The following is a 13,059-nucleotide window of genomic DNA, read 5'->3' on the forward strand; positions in this document are numbered from 1 at the left end:
TTTTGATTGAAAGTGTTCAAATTATGCTGGGTATTGAAAATAAATTCCATTAGTCTATGAGCCAAATTCTAGCCAAATTCAAAGTCAAAAGAGCGGGGCGTGGTGGCGCACGCCTGTAATCCCAGCATTTGGGAGGTTGAGATCGGAGGATCACGGTTCACGGACAGCCTCAGCTACTTAGTGAGGCCCTCTGAAACTTAGAGAGACCCTGTTTCAAAAATAAAGAATAAAAAATAGGGCTGGGGGTGTAGCTCAGAGGTAGGATGCCCCTAAGTTCCATCCGCAGTACTGGAAAAAAAAAAAAAAAAAAAGGGAAAGAGTACATTGCAATATGGTCCCTATACTTAAAGAGAGATGAATATTGGGAAGACTATTTCTGGTTTTTCTAACTTTCTAAAAGCAAAATTTTCAGCTGGGCATGGTGGTGCGTGCTTGTAATCTTAGTACTTGGGAGGCTGAGACAGGAGAATTGCAGGTTCATGGCCAGCCTCAGCTACTGAGTGAGGCTCTCTGCAACTTAGTGAAATCCTGTTTCAAAATAAAGAATAAAACACAGCACTGGGGTTGTATCTTGGAGGTAGAATGCCTCTGGGTTCCATTCTCAGTGCTGACATTTTTTTTTTTTTTAATTATGTGGGGGATTGAACTAAGGGACACTTCAAATTATATCCCTTCTTTTTATTCTAAACCAAAGGTCCTGCTAAATTGCTGAGGCTGGCCTTGAACCTGCAATCTTCCTGTTTCAATCTCCCAAGTACTGGGACGACAGGCATGTGCCATCATACCCAGCTTCTTTAACATTTAATTACTTTATAAAAAACTGAATCAGAAGTTTCATGCAATAGTGACTTCCTATATAAGATACATTCAGATATTTTCTATCTTCCATTAAGACCCGGCTGATTGCAATGTACTAAACTTCACAACCTATTATACATTATTCATGAGTCTTTTTTTTTACTCTATATAACTTAATTGTTATACAACCCATGAAATGAGCAGGGTATGAAACTGTTCATTTTGTGTGTGTGTGTGTGTGTGTGTGTGTGTGTGTGTGTGTGTGTGTTACTAGGGATGGAACCCAAGGGCATTCTACCTCCAAGCTGCACTGCTATTCTTATTTTTTATTTTGAAACAAGGTTGCTGAGACTGGCCTTGAACCTGTGATCCTCCTGTCTCAGCCTCCCAAATACTAGGATTATGAGTGATGATAAATTGTCCATTTTGTTTTTCTGATACTGGGGTTGGAACCCAGGGGCATTCTACCTCCAAGCTACACTCCTAGCCCTATTTTTTTATTCTTTATTTTGAAACAGGGTCTTACTGAGTTGGAAAGGGCCTCACTAAGTAGCTGAGGCTATCTGCGAACTGTGATCCTCCTGTCCTAGCCTCCCAAATGCTGAGATTACAAGCATGTGCCAACACACCTGGCTAATTGTCCATTTTTGAAGGGGGAGAAGTGAAGTATGCAAGGAATTAAATGCCTCAAGTAGCCTGAAAGGAGTAGCTGGGTAAATAGAGGCAGATTTGTGAGTAGTAATCAGCTCTCACAATATATATTTCCATTTACTTTTACAATACTTACAATACATTTTATTTTTTATATATTTTTATTGGTGCATTGTAGTCATACATCTTAATAAAAAAAACTTGTAGAGATATACATGCACACATCACCCAATTAGCCCTTATCCAATCCCTATCCCGTTCCCTTCCCCTCCCTCCTTCCCATACTTGGTTTCATGAATGATTTTGGTATGTTTAAGTACATCATGTGCTTTAATAAGTTTCCATCTTCCCCCCTCCCACCCCTCATATAGGTCACCTTAATTGCAGATACTCCTGCATTGGTTTGGTACTTTGGTTTTCATTCTTTTGGGTAGATACCCATAAGTGATACTGCTGGATCTTATGATAAGTTTGTTTTCATTCTTCTGAGTACAATACATTTTACTAAGAGATTCAGAGTCCTTGAAATGCTGTTTTTCATCAGAGTAGAAAATTGTGTCCTAATTGCCTTTGCTAGTTATAGAAATGATTCAGTGCCTTAAGGATTCCAAATCTTTCTTTCCTTATCTTTTATTTTAGAAAAGATCTGATAACATTTTTCTAATTTGCATTTATTTCTAAACAAGAATCCCACACCCAAGCTCGGCGTGGTGGTGCATGCTTGTAATCACAGCATTTGGGAGGCTGAGACAGGAGGATTGCAATTCATGGACAGCCTCAACTACTTAGTGAGGCCCTTTGCAGCTCAGTGAGATCCTGTTTCAAATAAAGAATAAAAAATAGGGCCAGGAGGTGAAGCTTGGAGGTAGAATGCTCCCGGGTTAAATCCCCAGTACTGCAAACAAACAAATAAATAATAATAATAATAATAAAAAAAACCCAAGGTGCTTTACCACTGATCTATACCCCTAGTCTTTTTATTTTTTAGCGATACTGGGGATGGAACCCAGGGGCATTCTATCAAGTACTGGGATTACAAGCATGCACCATCACGCCCACCTTGTCTTTTTTTTTTTTTTTCCCCGAGAGTGGGTCTTGCCAAACTCTTTGGAGATCTTTAGAAATATCAGTGCTCTAAAAATTTAAATCTAATCATGCCAACAAAGGAATAATAAGCCTATAATTTTCATAATTTATAAATACTTACTCTCAACAATTTGGTGCGTATGTCTGAAATTTCACCCAATTCTGTTGCTTCTAGGTTGATCTTCATCAACTTTTCATATCTGTATGAAAAATGTCATAGGAAAAAATTAAATGAGTGTAGTAACAAATATAGATTAACAAATTTATTTTTATACTGGCAATTTAACCCAGGGTCTTGTGTATGATCACTCTACCACTTAGCTATAACCCTAGCCCTTTTTCTGTGGCACTGGGGATTAAATCCAGGGGCATGCATACATGCATGCATGCATTCATTCATTTATGTATTTGCGGTACTGGGGATGGAACCTAGGGGGCATTCTACCTCCAAGCTACGCACCCAGCCCTATTTTTTATTCTTTATTTTGAATCAGGGGCTCACGGAGTTGCAAAGAGCCTCCTTAAGTATTAGCTGAGGCTGTCTGTGAACCGTGATCCTCTGTCTCAGCCTCCTGAATGCTGGGATTACAAGCGTGTGCCACCACACTTGGCTTTTATTTTTTATTTTGAAAGATTGTTTTACTAAGTTGTGAAGGGCCTTTGCTAAATTGCTGAGGCTGGCCTCAAACCTGTGATCTTACTATTTCAGCCTCCCAAGTACTGAGATTACAGGCATGCACTACTATATGCAGCACAATATCCCCAGCTCTTTTTATTTTTTACAATAAAAAATAGGATCTTGGTAATTTATTCAGGCTGGACTCAAACTTGTGATCTTCCTGCCTCAGCCTACAAAGTAGATGGGAGTACAGGTATGCACCACTGTGTTCAGCCAAAAGATGTATTACAAGGGCTGGGGGTGTAGCTCAAAGAAAAATTCAAAGCTAGCTAGCAGGTTTAAGAAAATCTTGATCTTGATGCCTTTCTAACGTCTCTAAGAAAGAATATTATATACAGTGGTTCCCCCTTATCTGTGATTTCATTTTCCATTGGTTTAGTTACTGGTGGTTACTGGTGGTCTGAATATATTAAATAAAAAGTTTAGGTTGTTGGGCGTGGTGGCGCACGCTTGTAATCACTTGGGAGGCTGAGACAGGAGGATCGCACAGGTTCGAAGCCAGCCTCAGCTACTTAGTGAGGCTCTCAGCAACTTAGTGAGACCCTGTTTCCAAATAAAGTATAAAACAGAATTGGGAGTATAGCCTGGAGGTAGAAAAGCCCTTGGGTTCCACTCCCAGTACCCCTGCCCCCCGCAAAAAAAAAACCAACCAAAACAACAAACCTAAGGCTTCTGGAGCTGGGCGTAGTGGCGCATGCTTGTAATCCCAGCATTTGGGAGGCTGAGGCAGGACGATTGTATTTTGAGGACAGTCTCAGCTACTTAGTGAGGCCTTCTGCAACTCAGCAAGACCCTGTTTCAAAATAAAAAATGGGGCTGGGGGTGTAGCTCAAAGGTAGAATGCCCCTGGGTTCCATCCCCAGTACTGAGAAAAAAAAAAAAAAAAAAAAGAAAGAATCCCTAAGTTTTAAAATCTCCTGCCATTCATTCAGCCTGGGACTTCTGTGCTCTGCACCCACACTGTATATGCGACCCACCCATTCATCACTTAGTAGCCATGGCAGCTATCAGATGTCTAGATGTTGCAGTGCCTGTGCAAAGGGTTTGGTACCATCTGAGCTTTCAGGAAAGCAATGAATACATCTCCCAAGAATAAGGAACATGGGGGATGACTAATGCACTTCTTAGAGTTTGAAGATGAAGGGATAAAATAGAAAAGACAAGTTGATTTCAAATAATTTTATGCCATGATAATAGTAAAAACACTAGATTTCAGAATTAATAGAGGTTGCCAGGTGTTGTGGCTGGTACACACCTATAAAGCCAGTATTTGGAAGATTGAGGCAGGAGGACTGCAGGTTTGAGGACAGCCTTGGCAAGTTGTGAGACTCCAATCAACCTACCGAGACCCTGCTTAAAAAAAAGAAAAAAGCCAGGCATGGTGGCGCACGCTTGTAATCCCCGCGCTTGGGAGGTGGAGACAGGAGGATTGCGCAGGTTCGTAGCAGGCCGCGCTGGTTTAAGAGACCCTGTTTCAAAAAATATAAAATAGGTCTGGGAGTGTGGCCCGGAGGTAGAAGGGCTTCCAGGAACCCCAGTACCACCAAAAAAAAAAAAAGGACTAGGAGTGTGTAGACTGGAGGTGGTATGTAGATGGGAGGTAGAATGTCCCTGGGTTTAATTTTCTGTGACAAGCACGCATGCACACACACAGGTCAATAGTAAATCCTGAATTCATTTATTATATTTCTTCTGCAAATGTAGAGTATATAGCTTAGAAAGACAGCAGTTTATAAAGTATTATTCTGTTTAAAAGGCATATGGGATAAGAGTAAAACATAATAAAAATAATTCCTAAAATTCTAAAAATATTACTAAAAGTCTGTTCTGGAGTATCTCTTTCTACTTCCTTTGTTGATTCCATGTTCTACACTGTCCTGTTTAGATATTCTGAGATGTTTCTACCTCCCACTATCTTTTTCTTCACAAAGGGAGGGTGAAAATGCTACCAACATGTGGTGGCAATTTCTTACTGAGAAAAAGGCTACTTTTCCTCTTGTGATGAAGTAACCACTACCTATGGATGCTCTATACTATGGCTACTTAAACAGCATGCCATGTGCTTAAGATATAAATTATATAAACTCAACAGAACTGCAACATTTAATATCTTAACCACTACTAGTAAGGAAGTAATCTACTCACACTTGCACAGTTTTTTCAATGTTTCTGATGCAGAAATCCAATGTGATCACAACTTCTGTTTTTTTGTGAACAGTTTCATTGTAATCATCTTTAACCAATTCACTGAAAAATAACAGTATTCTCATTAGTTTATCAAAGGAATTTATTCTTGTGGTCTGTTACTATTTATATTGCTGTACTACTGTTCAAAGACATTTCATAACAACATACTAAATATATTATGAAATTGGACTTTTTAGGACATCATTAAAAGCATTTCGGTGACCTTTATACATATCTAGAGCAATGAATACTTCTCATAAGCCTATATATATGCCATATATATATATATATATAGGTTAAGAGTTTGGAAATCTAAGGTATTCAATTATATTATGGAATAAAAATTAATTTAGAATCCTACAAATAAATGATAGAGTATTATGTTTTATACTACCAGAAATGGTTTTTTACTAACTCATATCTTAAATATACTTTTTTATTAAAATTTTTTTTGCAGTACTGGGGATGGAATTTAGGAGCATTCTAACTCTGAGCTACAACCCTAGCACTATTTTTTTTTTTGGAAGTCTGGGGATGGAACCCAGGGGCATTCTACCTCTGAGCTACACCCCGTGACCTATTTTTTATTCTTTTAACTTGAAACAGGATCTCACTAAGTTGCGGAGGGCCTCACCAAGTAGCTGAGGCTGTCCGCAAACCTCAATCCTCTGGTCTCAGCCTCCCGAATCGACCTCTGAGCTACACCCTCTGCCCTATTTTTTTATTCTTTATTTTGAAACAGGGCCTCACTAAGTGGCTGAGGCTGTCTGTGAACCACGATCCTCCAGTTTCAGCCTCCCGAATGTTGGGATTATAAGCGTGCACCACCATGCCAGGTTGACATATACTTTATTTTTGCAATGCTGGGGAAGAAATTCAGGGCCTCCACATACTAGACAAGTACTCTACTACTGAGCTATATTCCCAACCCCTGATTTATACTTTAAACCAATTAATGTGATCTCCAAAGAGGGTTAAATAATACATAATTGAAGGTCTACATCAGGAATCAACAAACTAAGGCCTGAGATATATTTTTATATGGCCTATCAGCTAACATAACATTTTGAAAGGTTGTAAAAATAAGAGAAAAACAAACATAAAAGAACACATATGTGGTCCATGAAGCCTAAAATGTCCTTTAAATAAAAAAGTCTGCATAAGCCAGGCGTGGTGGCGCATGCTTGTAATCCCTGCACGTGGGAGGCTGAGACAGGAGGATCGCGCAGGTTCAAAGCCAGCCTCAGCTACTTAGTGAGGCTCTCAGCAACTTAGTGAGACCCTGTTTCCAAATAAAATATAAAATGGGTCTGGGAGTATAGCCCGGAAGTAGAAAGCCTCTGGGTTCCACCCCCAGGACCACCAAAAAAAAAAAAAAAAAAAAAAAAAAAGTCTGTCTGTCTGTATGTCATTGCCAACATTATTTACGTTATGATATGAGACAACAGTGTACCCACAAAAGCACATTAAAAAACGGCCTGTCAATAGCAACCTACCCTGAAGACTGTTCTCAGGACTTACCAAGAGTATAAACTAAAATGTGAAAGAAATAAAAACTAAGCCGGGCATGGTGGCGCACGCTTGTAATCCCAGCATTCGGGAGGCTGAGACCGGAGGATTGTGGTTTGTGGACAGCCTCAGCTACTTAGTGAGGCCCTCCGCAACTTAGTGAGATCCTGTTTCAAGTTAAAAGAATAAAAAATAGGTCACGGGGTGTAGCTCAGAGGTAGAATGCCCCTGGGTTCCATCCCCAGACCTGCAAAAACAAACAAACAAACAAACAAACAAACAAACTAGCCAGGCGTGGCGGCACATGCTTGTAATCCCAGCATCTGGGAGGTTGAGACAAGGAGGATCAAGGTTTGCGGCCAGCCTCAGCTACTTAGGCTCTTTGCAACTCAGTGAGACCCTGTTTTAAAATTAAGAATAAAAAAATAGGGCTGGAGGTGTAGCTCGGAGGTAGAATGCCTGAGTTTAATCCCCACACCACAAAACAACAAAAAAAAACCCCAAAACTGTTGTTCAAAGTGAATGTATACTCACATTGTATGATCCCACTTAAAAGAATAGGCAAATGTACAGAGACAGACTAACTATATTAGTGGCTGCTTAGGGCTGGATGGTTTGAGGGAAATGGGGAGTGGCTGCAGTTTCCTTCCTTCTTCCTTCCCTCTCTCCCTTCTTTTCCTCCCCTTCCCCCCTCCCTTCTTTCTCTCCCCCTCTTCTCTGTTTCTTTCTTTCGTCTTTTTTGGTCGGGTAGTACCAGGGATGGAACCCAGAGGTATTCTATCTCTGAGATATACCTCCAGCCCTATTTTATTTTTTATTTTGAAACAAGGTCTTACTAAGCTGCAAAGGGCCTTACCAAGTTGCTGAGGCTGGCTGTGAGTCTGTGATCCTTCTATCTCAGTCTCCCAAGTGCTGGAATTACTGGCGTGTGCAACCATGCCTGGCTCAAGAGTTTCTTTTTGGGTTAATTAATTTGTTCTAGACATAGTGGTGATGACTGCATAATTATGTGAACATACGAAAAACTACTGAATTGTACATTTTAAATGGTAAATTATGTAGTATGTGAATTATATCTTAATAATGCTGTTAAAAAAACTGAAAAGAGTACTTCATTTTGGGAAAAGGTAGAAAATAGAGAACCCTGAAAAATAGCCAGGTATGATGGTGCATACTTGTAATCCCAGTACTTGGGAGGCTGAGACAGAAGGATCACTGGTTCACAGCCAGCCTCAGGAACATAGAAAGATTCTCAGCAAACTAGTGACATCCTGTCTCAAAACAAAACTAATAAAAGAGGGCTGAGGGGTGTAGCTCAGAGGTAGTATGCTAAAATGTTCCTGGGTTCAATCTCCAGGACTGAAAAAAAAAAAAAAAAAAAACCAAAACCCTTGAATATATAGCTTATATAGCTTATACTGGGTCATGACCATGCAAAAAGGCCTTTCAAAATAGCAAAATGGAAACCAAGATAAGGTCTTTGGAAAAGAAACTCATTTGCCATCACACTGTACAGTGTGGTATAAATTTTAACATTCAGAGTTATTTATCCTGTCTCATAAGTCTATTGTGGAAAACAAATGAAAATCAGCTGCTGTTTTTAAATTAAATGTGAAAGCAAATATAGTATAATACAAAAGTTAATCATGTGATGTAACTAGTCTAAAGTGCCAACTACCAACAACAGGGTGATTACCAGTTATTTAGTGAGGTCTCTGGAAAGGTCAATTTTTAAATTTCAACAGATTACTTACATCAACCATCGTATTCCCTTTCGCGTTAGTTCCTGATAAAGCAGCAAGGTACTGGCAATTCTACAGGCGTAACACACAACCCCTGTTATTGCCTGTTGTAAAAATAGAAAAGGTCCTATTTGGTGCCAATTGTGTACAAAGTAAGAAAAACTTTTACACAAAAAACTTCAAGCTTATATATGTACTTATATTAGGTTAATTAGAAACATAATAAACTTACAGGTATGATGGTATATATCTTTTTATACCATGTTACCAAAGTACTTGGGAGGCTGAGAGAGGAGGATCACAGGATCAAGGACAGCCTCAGCAACTTAGTGAGATCCTGTTAAAAAATAAAAATAATAGGGCTGGGGTGTAACTTAGAGGTTAGAAATCTCCTGGGTTCAATCTCCAATACTAAAATAAAAATAAAAACAAATAAGCCTAAACCAAACACATTATAAATATCTATGACTAAAAACTAAGAATAAGAAGCCAGGCATGGTGGCGCATGCTTGTTATCCCAGCACTTGGGAGACGGAGACAGGAGGATCACACAGGTTTGAAGTCAACCTCGGCTACTTAGTGAGCCTCTCAGCAACTTATTGAAACCCTGTTTCCAAATAAAATATAAAATAGGTCTGGGAGTATATAGCTTGGAGGTAGAAAGCCTCTGGGTTCCATCTCTAGCACCACAAGAAAACAAACAACAAACAACAAACAACAACAACAACAACAACAAACTAAGAATAAACCAGAAGTGGTGGTACATGCTTGTAATCCTAGTACTTGGGGAGGCTGAGACAAGGAGGAGCTCTGGTTTGAGGACAGTCTCAGCAAGTAGTGAGACTCTCAACAACCTAGTGAGATCTTGTCTTTGCTGACAGCCTCAGCTACTTAGTGAGGCTCTCTGCAAATTAGTGAGACCTTGTTTCAAAGAACAGGACTGGGGATGGGGATGTAGCTGGGAGGGAGAATGCCCCTGGGTTCCATCCAGTACTGCAAAACAAAAAAAAAACAAAAAAAAAAAAACCAAAAAAAAAAAAAGAAAGAGAAAAAGAAAGAAAGAAAAAAAGAAAGAAAAAGAAAAGAAAAGAAAAGAAAGTAATTTGGGCATGGTAGCATATGCCTGTAATCTGGAGGCTGAGCTGAGACAGGAGGACCACAGGTTCAAGGCCAGCCTCAGCAAATAGTGAGACTCTACTCAACCTAGAAAGATCCTGTTTTAAACAAACAAACAAACAAACAAACAAACAAGCAAGCAAGCAAGCAAGCAAGCAAGCAAGCAAGCAAGCAAGCAAGCAAGCAAGCAAGCAAGCAAAAAAGGCTGGGGATGTAGCTTGGCGGTACAATGCCCCTGGGTTCAATCCCCCTCCACCCCCCCGCAAAAAAGAAAAGCAGAAAAAACACAAAATAGCCTGGGAAGGGCTACAATTTTTTTTTCTTTTTTTTTGAGGGGTATTCTACCTCTGAATTATACCCTAGGCCCCATTTTTTGGTATTGGGGAAAGAACTCAGGGCCTTCTATCTCCAGGTTATACCCCCAATTTTTTTATTTGGAAATAGGGTCTTGTTAAGTTGCTGAGGATGGCTTTGAACCTCTGAGCCTTCTGTCTCAGCTTCCCAAGTCATTTTTTAGTTTTGAAACAGTTTTGCTAAGTTATTGAGGGTCTTGTTAAATTGCTCAGATTGGCCTCAAACCTGCAATCCCTCTATCTCAGCCTCCCAAGTACTGGGATTACAGGTGTGTACCACTATGTTCAGAAAGACATAAAAGTTTAAATAATTCTTTAAGTCATATAAGCATATATAAAGACATAACACATCTTATTGCTTCCACTGTTGGTAGAATAATCTATTCAAATGTTTATGTAGTAATTCAGTTAAATACTAACCTTAGCCATGCTAGCATCCCCATCTAAATCGTAACGTGGATGTACTTTAGGGAGGGAAACTGAAATAGGAAATAGAAGACTTAAAATCAGAAATGAATTTTTTGAATCAGTTATTTTATCTTTTATATGGCAAATAGAATATCTAAGTTAAATATCAGTGTCAAGTCTCTTTAGAGTACATTTCCTTGATTAAAAAAAAAACTATTTGAAAGAATGCTCATTACCTCAAAAATTTCTAAGGAGTTTCATTTTTTTCTTAATATATTCCAACACAATGAGCTCGATGCTTCTCTTTACATCTAAACCAAACATTCAGATTCCAAATAAGAATCTAAACCCTTGATACTTCATTTTTTTCTTCCACTAGGATGAATAACTTAAAAGACTTCAAGCATTCAAGCATGCAGATCTAATTTTCCTTAGACTCTAAAGCCTGGTGCAATGTCATATATATATACTGAACATAATATTGGCTGAAATTTATGGCATAAAAGGTTTTTCTGAGTTTATGATAGCAAGCTAACAAAAAAAAACATACATGACAATGTATTGAACCATTTTTATGAAACAAAATAGTCAAATGATGTACCTGAAGCTTTACATTTTACTATTTTTCTAATTTATACATTTTTAATATTCATAAGAGCTTTAATGTCATCATCAATTTTATTAAAATGATAGTCAACTACATTGAGATTTTTGAATTTTTAAAAAATGGCCAGTAAGAACAAGAAGAAAAATCCTAACTTACTTTTCTCATATATTAATCCTATGGTACTCAGGGGTTCCCTGCTTACTACAAAGATAGGATTTTCCTCTGTGGTTTTGGGGAAATGCTGTGCCAGTCTTCCAGGTTCTAGGACTAAGCGTCGTCCTTCATAGATAAGTTCTTGATTTGAAGAAGTAATTTTGGTTTGTTTATACACCAGTTCATGAAATACAGTAGCACTATATAAGAAAAATTCAAATAGACACTGTAATTGTAGATAAAATGAGGCATAATCTTTTTTTAAATGTTGAGTGCAACAACATTCATTTCTAGGTGATTTCCAAGATTATGACCAGTCCCTATAAACACTGCTTTTTGTGTGTATGTGTGGAACTGGGAACTGAACCCTTGGACATTCTACCTATGAGCCACCCCCTACCCCAGTTCCTTTATTTTTTGTTTTGAAACAGGGTCTCACTAGGTTGCTGAGGTCCTCGTTAAATTGCTGAGGCTATTCTTAAACCTGTGATACTCCTTTCTCAGCCTCCCAATTACTGGTATTATAGGCATAAGCCATCTTGCCAGACTCACCCAGTCCCTTTTTAATAATTTTATGGGGCATTAACTATTTGAATTTTGTCAAAACACAAACTAAGGCACATAGAATGGGTTTCATTTTTCCCTCTTCACTTTATTAAACATTCTATTTTGAGATCATTGTAAAGTCTCATAGAGTTGTGAGAAATACAAAGAAATATATAACCCTCATCCAGTTTCTTCCAATGTTAACATCTTACAATATAGTAAGATACCACAACTAGGATATTTACTTTGATATAACTGACCTAACTTACTTTTTTCAGTTTTACACCGTGTGTGTGTGTGTGTGTGTGTGTGTGTGTGTGTGTGTGTGTGTGGTGCTGGGGCATTCTATCTCCGAGCTACATCTTCAGCCTGATTTTTTAATTCTTTATTTTGAAACAGGGTCTCACTAAGTTGTGGAGGGCCTTAGAGGCTGAGGCTGACCGTAAAGCCAGTTGCTCCTGTCTCAGCCTCCCAAGTACTGGGATCTTTTCTTTGCAGTACTGGGTATGGAGCCTGATTTTTTTTTTTTTTTTTTTTTTTTGTGGTACTGGGGTTCCTGGAAGCCTTTCTACCTCCAGGCTACACTACCAGACCTATTTTTACATTTTTATTTGGAAACAGGGTCTCTGCCTCCCAAGCGCGGGGATTACAAGCGTGTGCCACCACGCCCGGCCGCAGCCTGATTTTTTTATTCTTTATTTTGAAACAGGGTCTCACTGAGTTGCAAAGGGCCTAAGTAGCCGAGGCTGTCCTCAAACTGCGATCCTCCTGTCTCAGCCTCCCAAATGCTGGGATTACAAGCATGTGCCACCATACCCAGCTGGGTGATTTTTTTTTTTTTTAGCCATGAATACAATGTGGATTTGTTTATATAAAACAAATGTTGATTATTTCTCCAGCACTGACTAAATGCTTTAGCTACATATGCAAATATAAAATAGCCTATATTTAGCACTTAGGCTTTAATATATTTATAGCAACAAGAGAATACTCTTAATAAAACCTAGTTCATTCATCAGTACATGATATTTTTGTGTAATATTATAAGTAATTTGGAAGAAGGCACAATATTAACCTAAGTTTATAAAACTTGCAGTTCAAAGACAAGCTAATTAAGCTAGGCATGTGGTGGCGCACACTTCTAATTCCCGCACTTGGGAGGCTGAGACAGGAGGATTGCACAGGTTCGAAGCCAGCCTCAGCTACTTAGTGAGGCTCTCAGCA

At 38.8% G+C, this 13,059-nt stretch overlaps 1 protein-coding gene across 1 annotated transcript in view; it reads right to left on the reverse strand.

Annotated features, from left to right (window-relative positions):
• TBK1 (TANK binding kinase 1) overlaps positions 1–13,059 on the reverse strand; it is a gene marked incomplete at its 3' end in the record, with an annotated part of 53,282 nt that overhangs the window by 11,933 nt on the left and 28,290 nt on the right. The window contains exons 8-12 of the mRNA XM_080706461.1: positions 11,293–11,489; positions 10,542–10,600; positions 8,665–8,756; positions 5,360–5,461; positions 2,657–2,735 (exon numbers count right to left, since the gene is read on the reverse strand). Coding sequence (XP_080562587.1) covers positions 2,657–2,735; positions 5,360–5,461; positions 8,665–8,756; positions 10,542–10,600; positions 11,293–11,489 — 529 coding nt within the window. The remainder of the gene's footprint in view (positions 1–2,656; positions 2,736–5,359; positions 5,462–8,664; positions 8,757–10,541; positions 10,601–11,292; positions 11,490–13,059) is intronic.

The sequence above is a fragment of the Muscardinus avellanarius genome (assembly GCF_963383645.1).
Source record: "Muscardinus avellanarius genome assembly, chromosome: 11".
Classification (NCBI taxonomy): domain Eukaryota; kingdom Metazoa; phylum Chordata; class Mammalia; order Rodentia; family Gliridae; genus Muscardinus; species Muscardinus avellanarius.